Below are 24298 nucleotides of genomic sequence, written 5' to 3'. Positions count from 1 at the left end.
GAGGGTAGATCATACAGAGAGTCCTAAGTCTTCTCTATATTGTACTTTTCCTTTCTGCTCACCACACAGACTTTCTAGGATGGGGACTGAGATGTTTTTTTTGTGTTAGATTAACTTTTTCCTACCATTTGGCAGTATGTCTTTGAATCATCATCCTACATAATAACCCAGTGATGGTCTATTTTACGTTTTCTGTCAGAAGCCACTAGATTTTCATTAAAAAGTCTTTTTATAAAAAGAAAAACAAAAACAGGCACACAGTATTACTGATCGTCCACTGAACCTAAGGGTTCACATGAGGTATTTTTTAAGGTATTCTTCTTTTGGTTTATGCTAGACCAACCTGGGGTTTTTGGTGCTGAAAAGCTCAATATTAATCTCATTTTGAATAAAGCACTCAGAGCCAACTGTTGTAAGAAATGTATTAGAACTATTTGATACCTTGCATATTACAAATTTTATACACAAGTACATATTTTTTTCATTTTTCAAAGTTTTGGGGACAGCTAACCTTTGAAAATTCCAGTTTTGTATCTTACAAAGTCAAACTTATTATTACTCTTTATTTACCTCTCTGTTAGGTTTACCAGACGTTTATATTTCCCTTGATAATCTCATAATGAATTGGAGAAAAGGGAATCACAACAAAATACACAAGATTGCTGTATTTGGGAAAAAACATAATCTATTGTTTTAAATTTTCCTTAATGAGCACCTTGAATTCATTTCCGGCACCTTTGGACCTGAAAGTCCCCATTAAAACAAAAATGTGTGGCTTCATAAGAGTGGTACACAAGAGCCAGTGGGTAAACAAAAATGGTTTCACCATTCCCAAGGTTAGATTCTGGAGATCCATTGTCTTTAATAAAGCCAGTATGTGCTGTCTTTGTGTGTGCAGAGACAGAAGGGATAGTGGGAGAGACAGGCTGCGGCGAAAAGACTGGCGTTGGCTTATTGAAATGCACCTGGAAAGTAAACTAATTTTCTCAGCGGGTCAGAGGACTGGTTATGGTAATAAAAAGAGAGATGTCATTAGATTCAGAGGTATTTGAAGTGCTCTCTGGTGTGGGTGGAGGTAGAGGGCCGACGGAGGGAGGGCAGGGGGGCAGCAGAGTGTGAAAGAAAGAAAGAAACGTAAGGTGTGTGTTTTTCAGTGTGCTTCCCTGCCACTATCTCTGTCTCCTCGGAGGGTAGTTATTCATAAGCTTGACCTACATGCGCCCATGCTCATGTGTGCATTCGCGAGTGTGCTTGTCAACTCATGCAGGAGTAAGTGCCGAGGTTCTGGCCCGTTCTCCAAGATTCACGAACCACTTTCACGGTCTGAACCAAACCACTCGGTCTGATATGTCTTCCTGCAACAGATGGAGATCTTGAAATCGCAGTCTCAACCACAGTTATGCTTTTATACTGGAACTGTGGTTGATTTTGTGGCTTCGTACGCTCACTTAAGCATACCTGATTCTTTTCCTCCAGCTCTCAGAAATGTAAAATAAAAAATACAAAACCCGAAAACAACCAATACAAAAGCATACATTGTACAAACAAGTCTAAATAACTAAATGTGGCTTCACCAGATTGCATATTCTTTTCCCTGAGAGCAGAGCTGCCCCCTTTTCCCCCTCCTGTCCAATGCGATGGTTTATAACCAAGTGAAATGCAAACGGTCTCCTAAGCAACAGCGAGCGAGTGAGCCCGAAGAAAGCTGAGGGTAGCAGCATTAGATCTTTAGCCTCTCCTGTCCCTTTGATGTCCCTCAGCCTGAGACGTTACAGGCAGGCCTGGCTGGTAAACATGAACATGAACAGGCAGTTTGAAGTCTACTTGACGTTTGCAGACAAGGTTATGAGTAATGAGGCAACATTTGCATGACAGAGCTGCCATCATGCAATTCGACTGTATTGAAATTAGTGTATTTTGTAAATGCAATGGGCACACTTTTATTGCATCACACGAGTCATGTGATCAAACATAGGATGTTACCACTGTTACCAAAAGATGAAGAAGACCACAGAAAGTGGTAGGACGATGAAGCGCAGCATGTTTTTAATTGACTTATTGTGTGAACAAACTTATTTATATATGATTTCAATTGTGCTTTTTGTTTAATGGAAACACTGCAAATGCGAAATTGTGCTTTTTCAACATTAGAGGAATATCAACAGTTTTGTGCACAGTTGTAATGGGAAGCACAGCTCCTGTTAGCAATCTGCATTTTATAGTAGACAAGTAGCTATTTTACAATGTCTCAGGCAAATAGGCAAAGTTTCAGGCAAAGTCTTAGATTTGGACCGAGTGCCTGGTGTAGATCATGCTAAGCTCTGATAATTAAGCAATTTCCTCCATTCTCAGCAGCTGTTCTGCTCCTTCTTTATTTCTGCATTGGATAATAGACCTAGTGCAAAAGTGAGTGACAAGACAGAAAAAAGGTTTTAAATAACTTTAATTAGGATTGTAAATGAGTCAGTTTTCACCTGATGGGCATTTCTCAAAATTTTATGAAAGTATGACTGGAAGAATCACCTAGAAACAGCATTTCAAAGCCAAGGGGCAATGCTAAGGATTGTGGAAAAACTGATATGACATCACCCAACCCAAAAACCTTGCTTCACACTCAGTCAACACACAGCACTGAGTAGGAGAGAGAACTACCTTCATTTGTTTGAGTGGCTTTTATTAACATTTAACTCTTGAAACAATTCACAATTGGAAGGTTTGAAGGAGAGAATAACTAACCTGTTTTGACATCTCTAACCTATTTTTTGTAAAGCCAGCACATAGAAGGTCACTTTTTTCTGTTTCTTTCTTTCCCTGTGCTATATTATCACCAGCCTTCAGCAGAGGGTATTTTTTCTGTGCAGTTTATAAAATGCAAATTACTGTGCTTTTTCTGAATTCAAAATCATTTGGCCTGGTTAAATTTAAATAAAATTGTTATTTAAAATCATTAATTTAATACATAGACTATGAATAAACTTTATGATATTTATTTTAAAACATTTAGGCAGACTAAATATTTGTCTGCCTAATGCAAAATCCATGTGCAATTTCTCATTCAAATGTAGGCAAATAGCATCAGATAAGACATGTATTTGCTTTGTATAACTATTTTAGGACTATACTAGGACACATTCACTAAACTTTGCTCGCTTTTAGCACTCACAAATACCTTTGTGAATTTCCCAAAGGTACAAATACCTTTTGAATACTCAAACTGTGCCACAAACAGTTAAAATAGAAGGCAATTAGGGCTGAAATTACAGTCATCAGGGCTTTATTTTCCTCTTTAGTGAATAGTGCACAATGACTTTTCTTAGTTTCCCATAGTCCATTATAACATCTACAAATTGCTTCCATTTCCTTCACTGATATTCCCATAACTTGTTGGGATAATTAAGCTGAATGAATGGGCTTAAATGTGGATCAGCTATGGATCATAAAATGGGGGTTGCTAGGCAATTTTCTCAGACTGAGATGTAGTAAGGAAAGCGGAATACTTTGATTGCAAATTTGCACCAACAGATTATATTACTGTAGTCACAATACGGATGTATCAGTACAAAGAATGACCTTTCAATAAAAAAAATGACAGCTATTTTGTGATATTAGTAACACAATCACTGGTAAGAATAGGTCTGGTTCACATGTGTTTTGAGGATTTGGAGAAGGTCAATGACGTCATCCCTTGATGTTTTTTGTGGGGTGTGCTGTGACACTGTGGGGTGCTTGGGTTGCTTTGGACATGGATACAGTCTTTAGATCAAAATTATCAGTATACATCATATGTGTTGGTTAATGTTCCACTTAACATTAATGTTAATGTTAAGTGGAACATTAACATTAACATGTTCCACTGTTAATGTGGAACATGTTAACAGTGGAACATGTTCCCTAAACAACATCCCATCGGTTTAGGGATGTTGGAACCCTAAACAGATGGTCTTATAGTCTAGACTAAGAGGAACTCAGTATTTCAGCTGTTTTGCAGTTGTCTGGGAGTTTGTTACAGATTTGATGTGCATAGAAGCTGAATGCTGCTTCTCCATGTTTGGTTCTGGTACTGTGCCTGCACAGCAAACCAGAACCAGAAGACCTGAGAGGTCTGGAAGGTTGATAGAATAACAGCAGATCTTTGATGTATTGTGCTGCTAAGCCGTTCAGTAATTTATAAACTAACTACAGTATTTTAAAGTCTATTCTCTGTGATACACGGAGCCAGTGTAAGGACTTTAGAACTCGGGTTCTATCTTCCTGGTTTTAGTGAGGACACCAGCAGCAGCGTTCTGGATCAGCTGAAGCAGGAGCATAGATATTTTAGGCAGACCCATGAAGACACTGTTGCAGTAATCAATGCGACTAAAGATAAACACACAAATGAGTTTGTCGAGATCTTGATTCTCTTAATCCTGTAAATGTTCTTCAGGTGGTAGAAGGCTGACTTTGTAACTGCCTTTATGTTGCTCTGAGGGTTGGGGTCCGAGTCCATCACCACACCCAGATTTTGAGCCTGATCACTAGACCATTTTACTTTTAACCCTTCCATGTCCTTGTCTCCTCACTTTAGGGCGCCCTGACGTAGTCGAGTCCGTTCCAGATGACCCCACTTACAACGTCAGCAGCGAGCTCACCCTGGAAGTGACTGCTAACGACGATGACACCAAAATCTCCTGCGTCGTCGACCACGACTCTGTGAAACATGGGGAGAAGAAGAGTGAGCAGTCTCTGCGGGTGTTGTGTAAGTCAACTGGGAGACTGGAAGGTTTGCTGGGAGAATGAATGGTGAGAAGATAAGACAGGTACTAGTATCTTTAACGGAGTTGCTTCTTCATTTTGAAAAGCATGAGAAACATCCACCTCTTTTGTAGTTTGATCTAAAATGTACCAGTCTGTTATAACAAGAAGAAGACAGAAATTTTACCTTTCTCGCCTGCTGCACTCAGCTAGAGTTGAGCCACAGTGGGTAAGAAGAACACTTTATCAGCTGAAATGAAATCACTAACTGAAGATGTGGACTCTGTATGAATACTGCCCCCCTGTGGGCAAGGTGATGGTACTGCAGCTCAGAGGTAAAGCAATGCTATTGTGTAAGGGGGTTATGTCATAGTAAGATGATGCATGCGTAACACAGACGATAGTAGATGGAGACAGGAATGAATGGGACTGTCTGTGGTGTGAATGTACAGCTCCTACTCCGGTATTATGTAACCGCAGTGTGTCTCTCTGTCTGTTCATCTTCCGCTTATAGATGCCCCTGATGTAGCGATCACCCCTGAGGAGAGGATGGCAATAGAGGGGCAGAAGTTTTCTTTGCAGTGTTCAGGCAAAGGCAACCCTGAGTAAGAAAAGCACACACACATTCCTTTTTCATGTCAACCATTTTACAGAAATAAGCGCACGTTTCTCCTGACACATTTGCCTACAGTCTGCATTTATATTTACAGATAATTGTTGCCATGTTGTCTATTTAAACACATATTTGCACTATGTCAGGTTACAACCTAAATCTAACAGTTTATTACTGGTATTTTATGTTAGGTGAACACAAAGTACTGTTATAAAATGAGAGGATAGGAATTTGTGGTTGTACCCCTAAATAAAATCTACTGTGCCTTCAGAAGTTGAACCTGTGCATAAAAATCAAGCCTCAGAGATCTGGTTGAGATCCTTATTGAACAAACAGCATCATGAAGATCAAGGAACACAGAGAAAGCTTTAAAGCATGGTTAAGTTATAAAAGAGTATCCAAAGCTTTAAATATCTCATGCAGAACTTTTCAATCATCTGAAAGGGAAAATAGTATAACACAATTGTAAAGCTACCAAAATATGGGCGTCCACCTAAAACACACAGGTTAGACAGGAAGAGCATTACAAAGACATGTAGCCAAGAGGCCCATGGTAAATCTAGTCTTTATAGAAGAGGGACAAGACAAAGGCCATAGCTGAAAGAAATCCATAAGAAGCCCTGTTTGCATTTGCAACAAGCCATGTTGGGAATACAGAATGAAAAGTGATTTTGGGGCCTACTTTAGAAATGCCATTTGCACACATTGTATGTCCCCCTGATCACACCGTTCCCCAAGGCAAAACATTGTAATGGTTTTATCATGCTTTGGGAATGCTTTTCTTCAGCAGGGATCAGGGAGCTGGTAGGAGTCAATGGGAATGTTGATGAGCCAAGTACAGGGCTGTCCAAGAAGAAAACCTATTAGCAGCTGCTAAAGTCATAAGACTTAAGCGGTTCTACTTTCAACAGGATAACACAAGTTTGTACTTCCAAACTGCTGACGTGACCTTTCCTGCTTTTATACAGACTTTCCTTTTGAGTTGCTGCACTCATTTTTTTCCCTTCACCTTGCTCTTTTTTATTTTTAAGCAGTTATGGAGCACGGTGACTAAACTTTAAACTGCTCCCACATACTCAGGCGTGCTGTGTGATTTTGTGATCTGCTCAGACTCTGTGCTCACAGTCTGCAGACGCCTACATTTCTAGTGACAAATTCCTTCATTTCCCACAATCCAAATTGATGAGCTGGTTGAGTGCTTAACCTCATTTATTCTCCACAACGCTAACGACCATCAGTGTTGCACAGAAAGTAGCAGTCACAACATGAAACTGCTACTGCACATGTTACACAATATGATGTTGCAATCTTATCAAAGTGAGATGAGTTGGTTGATGTTACCAATCTCGCATATCTGGGCCGTGAGAGGTTGAGCGGCTAAAGCCTTTCCTTGACTTACACGCCCCAGAATGCCATGTGATTCTGAATTGTAGTATTTTGTATTGATATTGACCATGTTTCTATTGTGGTACATATTATTGTTTCATCATCCAGCCCAACCAGCAAAATGTATTCGTGCAAAGTTTTGACCCAGGTGTCTGAAGGCAAATACATTTTCAAATGTTATAAAAATTTGGAACTGTGTATCATTATCATTGACGCACATCTTTATGTTGGTGTATCCCATAAAATACAATTCAAATATATTGAAATAGTCACGATATGACAAAATATGAAAAATTCTTATTGTGTTGTCTACTTTTGCAAAATTCTGTGACTTCTATGAGACTACAGCTGAGCTGAAGCTCTCAAATCTCTGTCTAATAAAACTGTGACAAGCTTGAACTTAAGGTTATACATCATTCCATTTTCTCAGAGAAAAGCAATAGAGATCCTCTTGTAGGACTTTTGTGAGCTCAGATTTGACTTAAAGTATGTTTTTCTGAAAAAAATATGACAACTCGATTCACAAAAAAAGTCTGCTGAACCGAGGGTCAGTGTTCATTTGGGCCGCTTGGTTTAAGGTGACAGGATGGGGACACTGAATAGCTCTGGGTGCCAAAGGTGACACTTTCACTTCTGGTTGTACTCTCTGACATCCTTTTAAGGAAGAAATACAGTCTTTCTCTTTGAATCTCAGCAAAATGATTCTAGTAGGGCTTCATGGTGGTGCAGTTGTTTGCACTGTTTCTTTGCAGGAGAACGGAAAGAAATAGGAAACAGATTAAAATGTAGAACGCATTTTAATCCAGAACCTTTCTACTTGTTTGCATGTTCTCCCCATGCATGTGTGGGTTTTACCCAAGTACTACAGCTTCCCTGTGAAGTTCATAAAAATGTTTTGTGGGATAACTACTCTATCTAATGCTGCTGTTAGGTATGACTGTGTCGATGTGTGGTTATTTATCCTGTGAGAGGATCTGCTTAATATCCCTGCACCGATAAGCTGACAAATGGAAGAATGGATAAATAAACTGCTGCATTTAACAACAAGACCAAATCATTACCATTAAACAGTCGCTCTGATTTTACAAAGATCTCAGCTCAGGGCGTTTTAATGCTACCACGCTGAGTTCTTCATCTGCTAGAGCCACACCAGCACAAGTTGGTTCATGTTGTAAATCTTTATAATGGTAAGCGGAACAATTGGGGCTCAGTTCAAAGGACCAAAAAGCACGACACCAAAGGCGAGGTGGCACAGACAAAAATGGGAGCTTTACTTCAAAAAGAAGATGTAAGGTTACAGAAACCAGGTGGGAAAAACAACTCAGGAGGAGCAGCCAGAGGCAGAGCCTGATACATAGGAGGGACTCGTCAGGAATAGCAGAACACTGAAAAGTGACAACACAGAGCTCAGAGGAGAAGACTGGTGACCTACTGCGGGTTTAAATACTAAAGGGCTGATTAGTGAAGTGGCTTCAGATGAACAGAAGAGAGAGTAAAAAGGAAAAGATCAAGTTCAGACCCTCTCAGACTCAGACATCGCAGCTGAGGGAGTGAGTTCATTAGTTTTTAAGATAGTTTAAAACAGAGGAACTAATGAGACACACCATTGTGGATGCCCACGTTGCCTGGAAACAATGCATCATCACTGCAGCAAAAAATTACTTCCTTTTCTGTCACATTACAGAAGATATGTATTATGTTCTGTCATCAGTAAAAAAGCATAGATTAAATGCTTTGAGGATTTTGCTATAAATTTGATGAAACTGCAGTAAATAACCTAAGTACATTGAATTCTTCCATCAGCATTTCGAACATTTTTCCCTGAATTTAGAACAAGTCCGAAAACTCAGAATATATAACAAGGCTCAAAGAATTTTAAATAAGTGCTTTGATATGTCTGTATCAGAGCCTGAATACATCTGTGTCAATTGCACCTCCCCGAGTCTTCATTTGTCTCTTTATGTTTAAAGTCTCATTAGGTTTAAGCAATTTACTGACTACCTAATTAGCGTGCCGGGGTAATTAGGATCTTTAAAGGAAAAGCAGCTTGGTCCAAGAATCCTTGTGTCAAAGTCACTTACAAAAAAACTGTAGCTAGGTTTGAGGTATACATGTTACAGTTCTATCTGTTTGGGTGGGATTATGTAAAAACTAAACTTGTATTTGATGTTATTTAGGAGAGAAAGCCTCATTACTAAGTTGTTTAAATTCTTGGAGGAGGGTGGAGGACTTGAACAGAAGGAAAATGAGGTTAATGCAAAATGGTATGAAATGTTAATAACTAACTTGCAGTAGATAACTTTTTTAGTGTCTTCCTTTTGTATGAATACAGATAAGTTCTTCCTGGAGGCTAAAGTTAATGACTATGCTGAAGGACACAAAGACCCAAGTAGATTTTTTTCTATTTAAAACAACTTAAAAGTATAGTCACACTATTATTAAATAATTATTCACAAAGAGCATCCTTCACAATTTTATTGTGGTGATGGGAAAAATTTGCAAAATGCAATAAAAGCCTAATTGCAAAAATAGATGCATTTTTAAAAAATGTAATGTAACTTTTCAGATCATTTAAAGATCTGTAGGAACTTTGGTTTCTTTAAACAAAAATGTTTCATTCTCTGACATGAAACAGATGCCCTTTTTTTATCCATTCTTTAAAATAGAGAGCGCCTCATTCAAATGAGACATGTGTTCATCAGTAAGAAAACAAGAAAACACCTGTCAATAATTAAATAATTTAAAATAACTGAAACTGATACAAACAAGTCAGGGTTAGGTGCCATTACCACCACACACATAAGGAAGGGAGATGGGAAAAAAATCAGCAAAAAGGGCCTTCATTTCAATAATTTGGTACTATTTACAATAAAACTGGTTGCTACAAAGAAAAAGGCCTGTCAATGTCCTACCATCACAAATGAAAATATATGGGGTCTGCTAAAACCTTCCAACACTTTATGTGGAATTGTTTTGGTGAGGCTAAAACAGTTTCTTTGGTGAAAAGAAAATGATCCTGGGGGAAATGTTGTGAACAGTGGAGGATCTGTAACCATGTGGGCCTATTTCTCTTCCAAAAGCCCAGGGATAGGATGCATCATGGACATTTTAAAGGCTTATAAAATAAAGGTTTATTCAGCCAGTGTGACATTTTTATACTGGAACTGTTAAAAATTGTAAAAATGTGCTTGAACTAGTCTCTCACCTCAAGCTGTAGGAAGGACTGATAGATCCATGCTAATTTAATACAAGTTAGCCAAGATAAATATGTATTGGAGGGAAGGTTTTGCTGCTAATAACCTTAAAACAGAACTTTCTAAAAATACAATACAGAACAAGAGCTCAGTATAAAGAAGCAAACATGTAAACACTCTTGAAATTTAAGCAAATGCATCAAATTACATGGTAGGTAAACAATCATTAGCACCAATAAACACCTCAAAAATATAGCTGCACCTGCAGGGTGCTTGTACAGGAACCAGCCATAGAGTTTAGAAACACTTCTAAGTAATCACACATTAACATGTTCAATTTCTGACAACTGCCTGAGCAAATAGTTACTTGTTCAAACATGACTCAGGGAAAAAAACATAGCAGCTGCTTGTACAAGCTCTCATGTTTTCACTCATATGGTTTGTACACAATTCCTCTGAAGGCAACACACACAGAAACAAGCCAGCGTCTTAAATCCTGCCCACACAAATATACTCTTCCACTGGCCTCTCTGCATTATAGATGAACCTTCATCGATCCGCTCTGCCATCCTCTCGCTCCTCTCCCTGCCTCCGCCCATCCCCCCCGTTGTCTGGTATCTCTCCACTGGCGTGTCACTCACACCTCGTTCGCCGCTCTCCGCCTTGTCACGCCGCCTTCTTGCCCTCCTTCTCTACCACCTCTATCCGTCCTTTCCCATAATTCTCCTTCTTCTCTTGACGTGCACCTTTTCACCCCGCCCTCCCCGTCAGCTAGACCGTCCTGTCATCCCTTCCCTACTCCGCCGTCGTCGCCCTGTCATCGTTTCACGGGAGGGCTGAGGAAGAAGACTAACTGCTAAGTTTGACTGTCAAGTGAAAAACAGAGGGGGCTGATGAGAAGGAGGTGATTGTCATTGCATGTATGCATTGATACAATAAAAGTGGCTGTGACGGAGTCCTACGGGCAGATCTGCTGAGAATCTGTCTGCGATACAATAGCACTCAGTGGATGAAACCATCCCTTTGAATTATGCATGCTCTTACATGAGAAATGGCCCTGTGCTGCAGTAATAAATGGCTCTTTCTTGTCATAATGGACTTGTTCAGGAGATTCTATAAATATACTTTAAGACTAAATATCATAATATTTTAGAGTAAAGAAAAACTAAAAACCTTGAAAGTATAAAATATGAATAAATCACAAAATGCATTTCCACAGATTTTTATATCAAATCAGTCATTTTAGAACACTTTTCTAACATAAAATCAGTCTTTGAGTCATAACTTAAAAACTGCCTTTCCCTACATGATAACAGCATATCATCAGTAACAATACTCACTTGATGCTTATTACCATATATCACTAAATAGAGATTGTTTTCTTTGCTAAAAAGACTGTTTTCCAAAATATATTCAACTGATGTGTGAGCCAAATTAATCACTGATCCCTTCAAATGTTCCCCTTATACATTTAGCTGTGATAATTAGCTTTGGGAGAGGCTACTTTTTCTATACTGTTAAATAAATGAGAATGATTTAGTTTTGTTGCACTCTGACTAAAAATCACTATTTCAACTTAATTTTGTATAGATCACCATACAAATCTACTTATCTAAACTAAAATCTGAGCTACAAACTTTGCTATCATATGTTATGCTTTGATGCCCAAGTTTGGAGTTTGAAATACAGTGTCACTCTTGCAGAGTTTCCACACCTGATAGTCCAGTAGACTCAGTTTGTTTGGGGACCAAAGTTGGAAGATTTGTCACATTTTCAGTCAGTGTGGTTTGCACTTTGTATGCTGAAAATGTGCTATATAAATGAAATTACCTTTACCTTTTACCTTTCACACTGGACTTTGTCAATCAAGTCAAATTCTTTGGAAAACCTGTTCCCCTCCTCACCAGTGGTGGCGCTGTACCAAGAACCACTGGAAGAAATGACACAAAAACCTCTGAAGAAGACACAGAACACAACTTCCTTCATGAAATGGGAACAAAATTGGAGCGCTGTCAGATTTTAGCAGGACTTCTCACTTGTCTTTTGTAAAAGGCCACAAGCTATTTCTTCCACTAGCGCTAGACTCTTGTGTTTGTCTTGGTTGTATTTACCCAGAATACCCTGCATGGTAACTTTTGGAGCGGTCTCTGGCCTGCTTGGCGTTCACATATAAATTTGAGAGTTCACGTCAACTTAAAAAAGACCAAAGTTTCTAGGCAGACAAGAGTTAGCTTTTTTGGATTGCATCAATTTTCAATGCACACTTCTCCAAACGAACTGGACTTTCTAGACAAATGAATTAGAGTTCGATTAAGGCAGACCAAACAGGGTGGGAGTAAGTAGAGGAAGTAATAAAAACTATGATGTGTTCTTTAAAGTATAATAATATATTATTCTTAGCTAAGTTTCAGAAAGTGCTATTTAAAAAAATAACAATATGTAAGAAGAGGATGGCTAAGCAGGAGGTGGAAAGGGAAGAAAAACAAAGAGGGAAAGGAGTGGTAGTGTGAAGTGAAGCGAAGCGACGTGTGGGTGGAAGGGAAACAGAAAGATATGGTGACAAGCAACAAATGACCAAGACAGGCAATGAGAGAAAAAAAACAAGAAGAACTCAGTAAGTGTGTATTTGTGTGTATTAGCATCATGTTGTAAGGCCCATTTTTGAACCAAATACTACAGTGTGAGGGCCCCATTCTTCTTATAGGTCCCAAAGCCCCATAAGAAAAAGGGGCTTAAATCTAGGGGCTAGATTTAGGGCTAAGGTATGATCATAAAAATGAATAAAAAATGAATAGAACTCGATGCAAAGTACTTGTGAAGATAGAAAGATGTACCATGTATGTCTGGGTGTGATAGAAAAAGAAGAAGGATTGGAGCGTGCTCAGTTGTGTGAACAGCGGCTTGTGGGTGAACTAGTGTCCAATCAAATCAGATACAGACTGTCCCTGCAGCTGTCAGTCAAAACCCAATCACCGCGACAACACCTTTCCTCCGACACACCCAGCCACTCAGCTCCTTCGCCTCCCGTCGAGCTGCCCTCCCCAATCAGACTCAATAAATGTCACACTACATTCCCCTATCCACACTTTTTTCCCTCAGTAGTTTCATCATTTTAGGTTTAAAAGGATGGCTAAGCGTGTCAAATTCTTTCTGGTTTCTTTGACGCCCAGCAGCAAGAAGGAAAGGCAGAAAATCTGCGTTTTACAATCTATTATATTTCCTATCTATTTGATCTACGCAGCCAACAAGGGTTCATAATCTCATCATATTTCCAGTCCTCTAGTCATTTTACAAGTTAAGCTCCTCTTCCTGTGCTCATTTAACACATTCAAAGCTGAGAAGGTTTGAAGAACTAAAACCTGTTTCATGCGAGCATCTGTAAGTGTGCAAGGTCATGGTCAGCTTTACAAACAGCAGGAGGTGTGTAATACGATTACAGTAAGCTGTAAATTATTTTAGGACATGGCTGCCGATGCCTTATATCAGTCTGTCACTGATTACATTGAGAAAACCTCTAGCGCTGTAGCTATACCTACTCTAATTAGACATCTGTATTCTCATGATAACGAAAAAAAATCATTCCTACGCGTTGCTCCAATTTAGATATTTGATGTTGTATTTGCTGCATTATGTGGATGAGTGTAATAGTGGATCCAAAATATGGATCCATGCATTCAAAATCTTTTTTTTTCAACATGACAGAGTAATTAATCCGACATTAGCACTGCAAAGTGAAATAAAAATAAAACAATAAAAAGGACACGAAACTGTTTAATAGAACAATTAAACAGTTGATGGAAGTGACGAAGAGACTCGTATTATAACTTAGGAAAATGTAGTGTTCTCTATCTTAGAGCTTTCTGCACTGGACCCTAAACCCATCACAGTAACAATAAATTTCGGCATCACTGGCTTTCTAAACTAACAAGACAACAAGAGCTGGCAGAAATTGCATCACTATTTCCAGGCTTGCAGTTAAAAAGAAATCAGTTTATTGACACATGCTTGTGTCTGTGCTTCAAAATGTTAGGAAAGGTCTCCTAACAATGTAACTGCGCAGAGTCCTGCTGCATGAGACAGCTTTGTCTGGATGATGTTACACACATAACCATTGATTTCACTTTTTATGAACAATTCACAAACCTTTTTGATGGCTCTGGTAGTGAGCACTGTTACCGTCGGCTGCTTTGGGTGCCAAAAAGCAGGAAAGACTACCCAGAAGAAATAAATACACACATGGAGCTTACAGTATGCAAGGGCTAACCAACCGGATTGAGAACCTTAAGAAATATTTCATAAAATTTTATCAAGACATTGAAAAATATATATTTTTTACCTGTATAGGGATGTAGAAAAAGATATTTTTTAATTATAGCATTTGTAGAAGACTGTGTGCGTCTAACATGCGCTAATTTCAGATTTCTCATCAACTGAATCTTCCTCGGTCAGAGGGAATAGGTCAACTCCACCGGTGCAGCTTAGACGGTTTATTGATGGAATAATAGCAGCTACATGGGAGATGATGGTAGAGATGATGATGAAGTGGAGATAGTAACAATGTGCTTATATTTGGTTTCGTATGTATGCGTGTGTGTAGGCGTGTGGGGGCGTGGGTGTGTGTGAAACAGTAGAAACAATAAAGGTGAATATTAATAGCAATGAGGGCAAAAACGGCTACACATAGATGGATGAAAACGGCCTGTAGTAACACAGAAATCAAATAGAGGGCACCATAACACCACACATGAATTATTGGTCAAATGCAATAAACATACAAATGGCAAAAACCGTCAGAAAACACGAATTAACGGTAAATTTCCTCATATACTACTATAATGACAGTATACCTGGCAAAGTGTAGCATAGAACTTGAAAAAACTGTATACTTTCATAATAAAAATGCACACAGGTTTCATACACATGGGATTAAGGAAGGATTGATAGTAGATGCTATTTTTATGCCACCGAGCCACACAAACACAGAAAATCACTTGCTGAGCTACGTGAAATTGGAACTACAAAATGAACAAATGCATCATGGGTAATGTAGTGCTAAATGGACGAACGGACTTTTAGCAGCATTACATTAAGTACAACTTGAATATAAGAAATTACCCCAGATTACTGAGACAATAAATGTTGAAGAGCTAAGAGATCCAGATTATTCCAAGTCTTTGGTAAAAATATGACTACTCTTAAAGTCTTTTAAACTCCTTTTTCTGCATTTGAAGTTGAGATCATCAGCATTTCAAAATTTCTTGCCTCTGCATTCTACAATTCACAACCTAAGTACCGATAAGGACGTCATTAAATATAACCATATACTTAAAAGAGGGCATTATGAAAAATTGACTTGAGCTTTTATGTTAATCCCTCATAAAAACATATCTGGAGTGTTGCTTTGATTGGTTCACACGTTTGATGAATCATTGAATCTGCTGTGGCAGAAACGCGTTACTTGATTGTACTATAAAATAGCACTATTTGCCTGGAAAATCAATATAAACGTAGATAAGTTTATGTGTTTCTGAGATGACTCAGCTCAATATCCTGCAGGTAAGATAATCATTACTGATAATATGCCACATAACCTCAATGAACTTCACAGAAATGTAAAATATTTTTACTCTGATAACTTAGCTGGTGTTCCTCTGCTGCACCGTCTATCTGACCTGTCAATATCCTCTACTGACAGCTCTGAGCACAACAGCTGTCAGCAATGTCAGCTCAATGGCATGAGTCATAACAATACGGCAAAGGAAGAAACTAAAACTTTTTACTGTTTCTTTTCTTTTTTTCAGATAGATAAAGTAAGTAAATACTGAAATTAATCTTTTTTTATTATTTTATTTTCCCAACATATTAGAGCGAAGCCTTGCTGGCTGATTCTAAAACCTAATTACTTAATTTTGTTGATGCAGTGGTGTAAATTTAATGCAGAATTATATATACTGCTCAAAAAAATAAAGGGAACACTTTAAGTGTTAAACACCTGTTTAAGTGTTCCCTTTATTTTTTTGAGCAGTGTATTTTCAATATATTATCTAGATTTATTTTTGTCCTGAAAATATATTATCACCTATTTGCTGCATTTTTGCCAACCTTATTAGATGCATAAATATTTTCTTGCTTGATTTCAGGACCTTCTAGCAGTATTTTATAAAGGTTTAAAGAGACCTTTTACAGATAAAGCAGCAGAGAAACTAAAAGTTATGTGTGATTTTTGACTATGATCCCCTCTGCTATTACCAAGTAGAGAGTAAAATATCTGCCTTTAAAAGCAAGGCTTCACTTTCTTTTTCTCCGCCGCTGAGTTTCACTGTTGGATTTTTAATGCTTGGCAGGAAGTAACAGCATCAGAGCCTCTTTTGTGAATCGTGCTGCCTTATGAGCCTCAAAACCCCACTGCTGAGAGCAAATGGAATCAAAAGAGTTTAACTGGATCCATCTGCTAAAAAATAAAATAAATAAACTTGTCAGACTTTATACAGCTGAGAGCTTTACAATTTGATTAATTATTTTATCTACTGTTAAACTCTAACATCTGAAAATAGCGACTGAATCTAATCTGTTATCTCTATTATCAAATCTGAAAATAAAGAATCTTTCATGCAGGGGTCATGATCATAAAATGATCTTCAAATTTGAGCTAATGGCTGCTTGCTAAGCATAAAGCTCACACTAAAAGCAGATTTTATAGCCATAAAAGAATACTTTACACATGCTTCCTGTGACAGGTTCTCTGTGTTCTGACCCGTAGCCGCTGTAAAAGAGATTAGCTTTACATTCAATAACAGAACACAAGCTACAGCCGTTAAATGTGAAGTTAATTGTTCAGTTAATTGCATATTATGTCACATTTGGAGGCAGCGTAATACAACAGCTGATTACATTTTATAGCAGGTAACCAGACGCACTTGCTTTAAATGCTTAATGCTTGGATAATCTTTTTTTTATTTGTCTTGGGAGTGCTGACTGAGCACGTGAGCCTGTCTTTGGCATTTGTATTCCTATAGGAAATGCAAAACTAACAAAGCAATGCCAAGTGTCGAGGGACTCGGCTGTTGTTTGTTTTATGCTAGCTCTATGCAGGTTTTAGAAAGAGAGAGAGTTTTTAGCTCAAGTTATTCAGTTTTTTTATATTTGGTATAAACAGACAAATTATCAGAAGAGGGAACAAATGTTCACTTCACTAACGCTTTAAATCTACAGACTGCACCTTTATGTGCACATTTCAGAGAGCAACTAATCAGTCCAAGACATCCAGATCCATCCCTGATTCAGACTTGCCGTCATTGTAATTACTGTACAGTGCTTAAGGACTTTGCTATTTGCATAATTGATTCTTTTATCAAGGCACGTCTCGCTATCTCTCTCATATACAATCTGTTACGCCAAATGGATTTTTCTAACAAGGGCAGATCTGAAGCTCTGATTCTGTTGTCTCCCTCTCACTGCGTTTCGTTTCATCTGCTTTTGGAGGAAACACCTCCGTCTTTTCGATCACCATACTCGCATTTTCTTCAAAAACTTTTTGTTCTTTCTTCAGTACCTTCAAAAAAGGTGGCCATTCCTCCTAAAATTCTTCACATTTCATTAGGAAACACCTTAGAAATACAATATCAGAAAATATTACAAGGACGATATTTTTGGTATGATGATAAAAGTTGTGATATGTGTTTATTTTGTTATCAGCACTTTCATCACCCTGTCTGACCTTTAGCATTTTGGACAATGCCCTTTGTGTCCAGTGTGAACATCTGCAGCACTAAAGCTCAGTCCAACAGGATAAAAATTACATTAACATGCAAAATAAGAGTTCAGGACACTTTGGCTGTTAGCCAACAATTATTGTACTCCATAACAGTCCTTTGTGCTATGAATACTGCGGACACAAATATTGTGATGACATATTTGCAATAGATTGTGCAGCCCTACAAAGACATCAATGTTTTTTTTATGAGATTTTACGTGATAGAAACACAACATAGTGGTTTTTCAGTTTTAAACAGCAGCTTAAGATCAGTCAGATTGCATAGAGAAGATTTATGAGCTTCATGTTACAAGTCTAAACTCTGAGGTGGATTTAGCAATTTGTCTGGATCCTAAATATGTTTTCCTCTAAACTACTCTATTGTAGCTGTGTTTAGTTACCCTGTTGGAAGGCAAGTCTAATTCTCCATCTAAACTTTTTAAAGTTTCTGGCAGGTTTTCTTCCAGTATTGTCCTGTATTTCTCCTCAAATACCTTCATATTGGTGGCATATTTCCTGTTATTACTGAAAAAGAGAATCCCCAGAGCATGAGATCTCCACTCCCTCTTTTTACTGTCTGTGGTGTGTTCAGGGTCATATGGGCCAAAAAAGTTACGTTTTTGTCTCATTTAGGTTAGATCACCTTCTTTCACACCTTTGACTAGTAAGTCAGCTTAACAGAGATGTAATAAGAACAAAACAGCCCAAAAGATTCACTTTATTTACTAATTATGTAGCTTCTGAAGGCATTTTTTTCTGTAGATTCTGTTTAGGGGAATAAAAGTAAAAAAGAGTTAATAGTAAAATAAAAAAAAATATTCCATTTTTTATGAGCTACTTTGTCTTGTTTATGACATACAATCTTAATAAAAACAAGAGCTAGTGATTGTAACATGATAATCATAAGATTTCCCTTTGTTTCATCTGTTGCTGTTATCTTTTTTCTGCTCTTCTTTCTTCTTCTTGAATCTTTTTCTCTGTTTCCACCTCTTCCACACCTTTCTCCATCTTTTCACTCCACTGCTTTCCTACTTTATTTGCAAAGTGTGCACATCTAGCAGCTCAGGTTTCTCGTTTCATCTGTCTCAGGCCCACCATCTACTCCTGGGAGAAGGCGGAGGGAGAGCTCCCCCCACTGGCCAAAGCCGATGGTGCTTTCTTGTCCTTTTCAGTGCTCAACAAATCAGATAACGGCATGTACATCTGCCATGCTGACAACGGCATTGGGAAGGGCAGAGGGAGCTACACACTTCAGGTGCAAGGTAAGGGGAGAAACACTGAGGAGAAGTGGGATTTATGTAGAGACAGGGATCTTTTACGTTTCTTCATCATGTTTTTTATTTTTATTTCTTCTGTTGTTTGTTGTGGCTTTGCTGGTACGTCCATCTTTTTTCTCTTCTGATTTCCTTTTTTTGTTTTGTTTTGTTTTTCTCATCCAACCGTGCAACCATAACCACCAAACCGCTTTCGCACATTGTTGCGCCTCTTTCCCTTGGCTGTTGATGTGCTGTGTTTGTTCAATGCGTTGGTCTGTTTGTGTGTTTTATTTTTATTATTATTCTTGCGCTTTGCTTGCCTATTGCTCTTCGCCTTGTAACACATATTCCTCCACCTGACCCACAAAGACGACCCCGACTCCTCAAACGCAGTTACCCCCACGTTTCTCCCCACTTCCATCTCTCCCTCCTCCCCACCTGACGTCTTCCAAGGCTCAGGGTCAGACTTCAGTGACTACATCTCCACCTTTTCCCCTGACTCTTCCCCTTCGACGGCTGTGATCTCAACCACCATCCCACCATCTTCCACCACCACCCTCTCCAACGCCCTTTTCCCTGACCTGCCCTTTTCCCCTGACTCCTCCCCTCTCATCCCTCCATCCCCTGCGACTCCCTCCCTCTCATCCCCCACCCCCTCAGTTTCCGTCCAGACGAACGGAGTTTACACTTTCACAGGTAAAACCAGTTCCACACTTGCACTCACACAAGACGTTTAGTAATGGAGTGGAAAGATCGGGGGGAAACATTAAAGTCACTGCTTTGTTATTTTCTCCTTCAATACACAGACTGCATAGCTGTCAGGGATACTTGTTTTATATGCACACCCATGCAAACACTCCTAGAAAACACACAGTGATGGACAAAAATTGGATTTTTGTGGATGTTTGCAGCTATTTCATGCTTTTTTTTTTCTTGTTGTCCTCTTTCCTCTTATTGATATTCCCTAATCCTTAACCCCCGTATCCTCAACATGCACTCCTCATCTTTGTCCATGCATCCGCTCCTCCATCCATTCAACCCTTCATTCATCCATCATTCATCTAAATATTCAACTGTCCATCTACTCATCTTCAGAAGATGATGCACGCAACTCGACAGGTATAACTTTTTCCAGCAGTCTCATGTTTGTGTGGGTGTCTGTCGTTTTCAACCGCCTGTCTGTGCATCTATCTGTCTGTGATGCTGTCTTGTGTTTGTATGTCTGATGTACTAAACACTTAAGCAGAAAGATGAATGAAATCCCCACCCATACAGCATACAGGTGCTTTTTAACGCAGTGGGACATAACTGAAAAGCCCATCTATTTCAGTCCTTTTCATTCAAAAAGCGAAATTCACATGTAAATTAACAACACAGATGGATACGCCTTAAAGGGGACCTGTTAGGGAAAATTCACATTTTGCACTCTCATACACTTCCAAGTGCTGAAACAAAACCCAGCAGCTTTTGGCAATAAGTTAATATTTTTTAGTCTTTGGAAAATGAGTTGTTTCAAAAACCTCCCTTTTGTTGTGTCACAATCGAAGGGTACGGCGGTGTTACCTAGCAACCCAAGCGGAGCTCCAGCACGTTTGGTCAGCTGGTTTTACCGCTGCATTCACTGTGCAATGGCTGCTGGAAAAAGCAAGTATTTTGTTGTTGACTAACCATCCAGAAACCACTTGCTACATTCTTGCTGGTTGTGCAGGAGGCTCCATTTCTGCTGTTCAAAGATGTACAGTTGTATAATTGTTATTGTAATTATAATTTGTTTGCAGCCATTGTCATGTGTGAGTGTAAACATTGAGTTGGGGTGTGGCAGCTGCAGCTTATTTGGATTTCAAGTAACAAGTCGCCCTAAAACAGTTCATTCTGAAAGGGACTCAAAATAGCCAGAACTGAGCAGACTACAATCTCATTATCTAAAAATGATTTTGTGCAAAAAATGTAATGAACATGTTTTCTATAGCCCATAGACCAATCATAACCTCTTCAAGGAAGTATAATTGGTCACCCATAAGCTTTTGTTTTTTGTTAACTTTAAAGAGTATATGTTACAGTTATTGGCCTTTACATTTAGCTTTTAAGAAAATTAGAATATTACCTAAGACCAACAAATTAAAGGCATGTTATGGCTTACACAATCATGGAATGGACTGCTGCCGTGACAGTCTGCATGACAGCAGTCCAGCAGACACACATAGACATCCTTCACAGTGAGGATAAGCCACAAAATGGCCTTGCTAAAAAAGCTGGCTGATCACAGAATATAAGCATATTAATGGGCAGAAAAACCTGGTGAGGATTCTCTTGGAGTGGACTGTTGCTGGTGACAAAACAGAATAAAATGGAAATAATCTTAACAAAGATGAAAAAAAACAGAACATAATGTACAAGAGAAAGATGAGAAATGCAATGCTCATCAATGCAGGAGAGCTGAAGGCTGATCACCAAGTGAACATACTGTACAGCTTATGGACATGATTTTCATGAGGCCAACAACTCCTGTTTATTGGTCTATTAAAACACTGCATTATTATAACATTAACATTTTCTGAGTAACTCAATTTTGGAGTTTCATTAGCTACAAACCATAAACTTCAAAACTTATAAAAATACTCACTTGAAATATATCAGTCTGTGTGTAATCAATCTGTGTAATATATGTGTGTTCACTTTTTGAACTGAATTACGAACTTTTTGATGATATTCTAGTTTATTGAGATGCGCCGGTGCCTTCCTGTGGTTCTTGTGTTTTTGTCTGTCTGGTGTTCTGGGGAGAAAACAAATGTTGAACTCTAGAGCAAGACAATGAATTTTTTAAAGCGGCACACGCATGACGTACATGGACAAACCGCCTCTGAACACGACAAGACGTCATACACTCGCATTTCTCTAAGACATGCCAGCCAGCATGACCTCTTAAATGGTACAAGTCATTTACACATTTTTGTACTTTCTATGTGTGGGGGTGTGTGTGTCAGTGTGGTATAGGTTGTGGTGGTGCGGGCGCTGGCTTTGAGTTGTTCTTGGGTCTTGTCTGCCTTCCTTTGATGCTGACAGCAGGATTTATTGGCTCATTCCCATTCTCGCCTCGTCAGCATGCCCCTCTCACCTCCACGCCGGCCATTCAGAGTGTGTGTTCCACTTTAAGTGTGCTTTGTCTTTTCCTTCCACTTCTCCCTCACTCGTCAAGCTTTTCCATTGTTCTGCTCTCTGTCTGGTTAGCTCTTGTCACGTCCTATACTTCTCTGAGAAATAGAAGTGCTACTCCTCCTTGCAAAGTTGGATGCTCATCACATCAGCTGGATGTGATCTCACTCTTTTTTTTTTCCATCTCTCCGTTTGTCATTGCATCTTGTTACTGTAGTCACGCGGGGTCTCCAAATAACCTTTGTCTTTTTTTCTCCTTTTGTTTGGTCCTTCAAACACTCGCCTAATGGAATCCAACTTCTCCCCTTGATTTCACAAAGTGTTTTATGCTTTTTATGTCCCACACGTTGGGGAAGTGCCACTTCAGGGTTGATTTTATCTGAGTGACTTTCTTACAAACACCCAGGGCTTTTATACAGCCTAAAGAGACTGGCGAAATAAAGGCTGTGTCAAATTGTTTTGGCTGCAAACTGATACCTTCTCCAAGCACTAAGAGGCCAAAAAGGCTGATGCAAACAGAAATGGTGGGAATAAAACTTTAAATCTTTTGTGAATGGCATGAATGGGTGAGTAGTTCTACTTCGTCACAGATTAAGGAGGAAAGCTGCTTTTTTCAGAAACACACAAGCAACTAGTGACTATTGATTCACAAGACTCACAAATAAAAATGATTTTTTTCTGATAATATTAATGATAGATAATAAAATACATAGATAGTATTTACTAATAGGTGGTCATATGTATTATTACACGTTATATTACCATTATTACTACATTTTTTCTTTTTCTCATGGATAATTGCTCTATGTTTGTATGTTTTTGTAATGTTCACTGTTTGATAAATATATTAAACAATAATAAAAGTCATAATTACCATGATGACCCATAATGCACCTTCATTCATAAGGACGCACTTTGACGTGTTTTGCAGTTAAAGCAAATTGCTAAATAGCAACAGATTTAGGAATAAAAATTAAGGAGAAAAAAAGGTTTTTACTTCACAGCAACTCTTTTTCTGATATATATTGACATTTAAAGCATCTTCATTAAAGTCAAATGTCCTGTTTGTTTGCATAAACCTGGTGAATAAAGCTGATTATGACAACTCATACATTAACTTTTCAGAGATTAAGATGTTACTTGGTATGCATTAAATAAAAAGTAGCATTTATGATGAATTAAATCAATTTCAATCAACATATTGTATTGATTTTGAAAGTGCAACATTAAAAGCCTTGGAATAATTTGATACCAGAAACAGACAAAAGGCTGCACCACACTCTGGATATCCTGGTCATTTTAAATCCCCAACAAGTTTCTCTCTCTTTCTAAAACTTGCATAGCATAACAACAGACAACTGGGGAGATTTCACCCAACATCTGGAATTATGTTTGTTCCCGTTCACTGAAGGAAGCTCTAAGCTGCACATTTCTGTGTAAGTTAGGCACAAACAATTTTTAATGGCGGGTGATGAAATTGCGACTCTCTTTCTCTTGGCTTTGTTTTTGCTTCTCTGTTTTTGTCTGGTGAAGGTTTGCCACAGTGGGTATTATATTCTGACATATTTCTTTGCTCCCCTGTTTTTATCTTTTCTTTTTGCCTTCCCTCTGTCACTCTCCCCATTATTTTCTCCCGCTCTATTTCTGCTGCCTTTCATCATCCGTCTTTCATTTCCACCAATATTCATCCACCAACCCCAGTGTTTCTTTTCCTCTCTCCCATTATGATTCCTCTGCTTCTTGTACATCGAGGAATACTCACTGTCTTGTCTCTTCTCTGTTTTCTTCTCATCTCCTCCAGTTGTATGGTTGCTACATACTCTTACTCTTATTTTTCCCTTCTCTCGGGTCCTAACTTCTTCTCTTCTTGTCATCCCGCCCCGCCTGACCTCCTCTGAAGACACGACAGCCATGTCGACATCTTCGGGCGTGGACCACGCTGTGATCGGAGGGGTGGTGGCTGTTATCGTCTTCATCCTGCTTTGCCTCCTCATCGTCCTCGGCAGATACCTCATCAGACACAAAGGTCAGCAGCTCTGCACAAACAAACCCGCAGACGCACTCATACATTCATGTATGAACATACAGAGAGACAAGCTGGCATACATATGGATGCATGCAAAAATATGGCAACATATCATCCCCACATACATGAATATAGAGAGACTCTGTACACAGAGACATGCAAATGATTTTGAGTGAATTTGAAATG

General features: G+C 38.7%; 1 protein-coding gene across 4 annotated transcripts in view; it reads left to right on the top strand.

Annotated features, from left to right (window-relative positions):
• The window catches only part of cadm3 (cell adhesion molecule 3), a 154119-nt gene that overhangs the window by 119243 nt on the left and 10578 nt on the right, over positions 1 to 24298 (top strand). Inside the window, exons 6-11 of one of the 4 annotated variants that reach the window (XM_032565154.1) lie at positions 4565 to 4735; positions 5246 to 5336; positions 18767 to 18939; positions 19303 to 19629; positions 20032 to 20052; positions 23987 to 24112. In XM_032565154.1, the coding sequence (XP_032421045.1) occupies positions 4565 to 4735; positions 5246 to 5336; positions 18767 to 18939; positions 19303 to 19629; positions 20032 to 20052; positions 23987 to 24112 (909 nt within the window). The other 3 variants (XM_032565152.1, XM_032565153.1, XM_032565151.1) reach the window with 3 other exon arrangements.

This window comes from Xiphophorus hellerii, chromosome 6 (assembly GCF_003331165.1).
Source record: "Xiphophorus hellerii strain 12219 chromosome 6, Xiphophorus_hellerii-4.1, whole genome shotgun sequence".
Lineage (NCBI taxonomy): Eukaryota > Metazoa > Chordata > Actinopteri > Cyprinodontiformes > Poeciliidae > Xiphophorus > Xiphophorus hellerii.
This window is presented reverse-complemented; position numbering and strand designations above follow the sequence as displayed.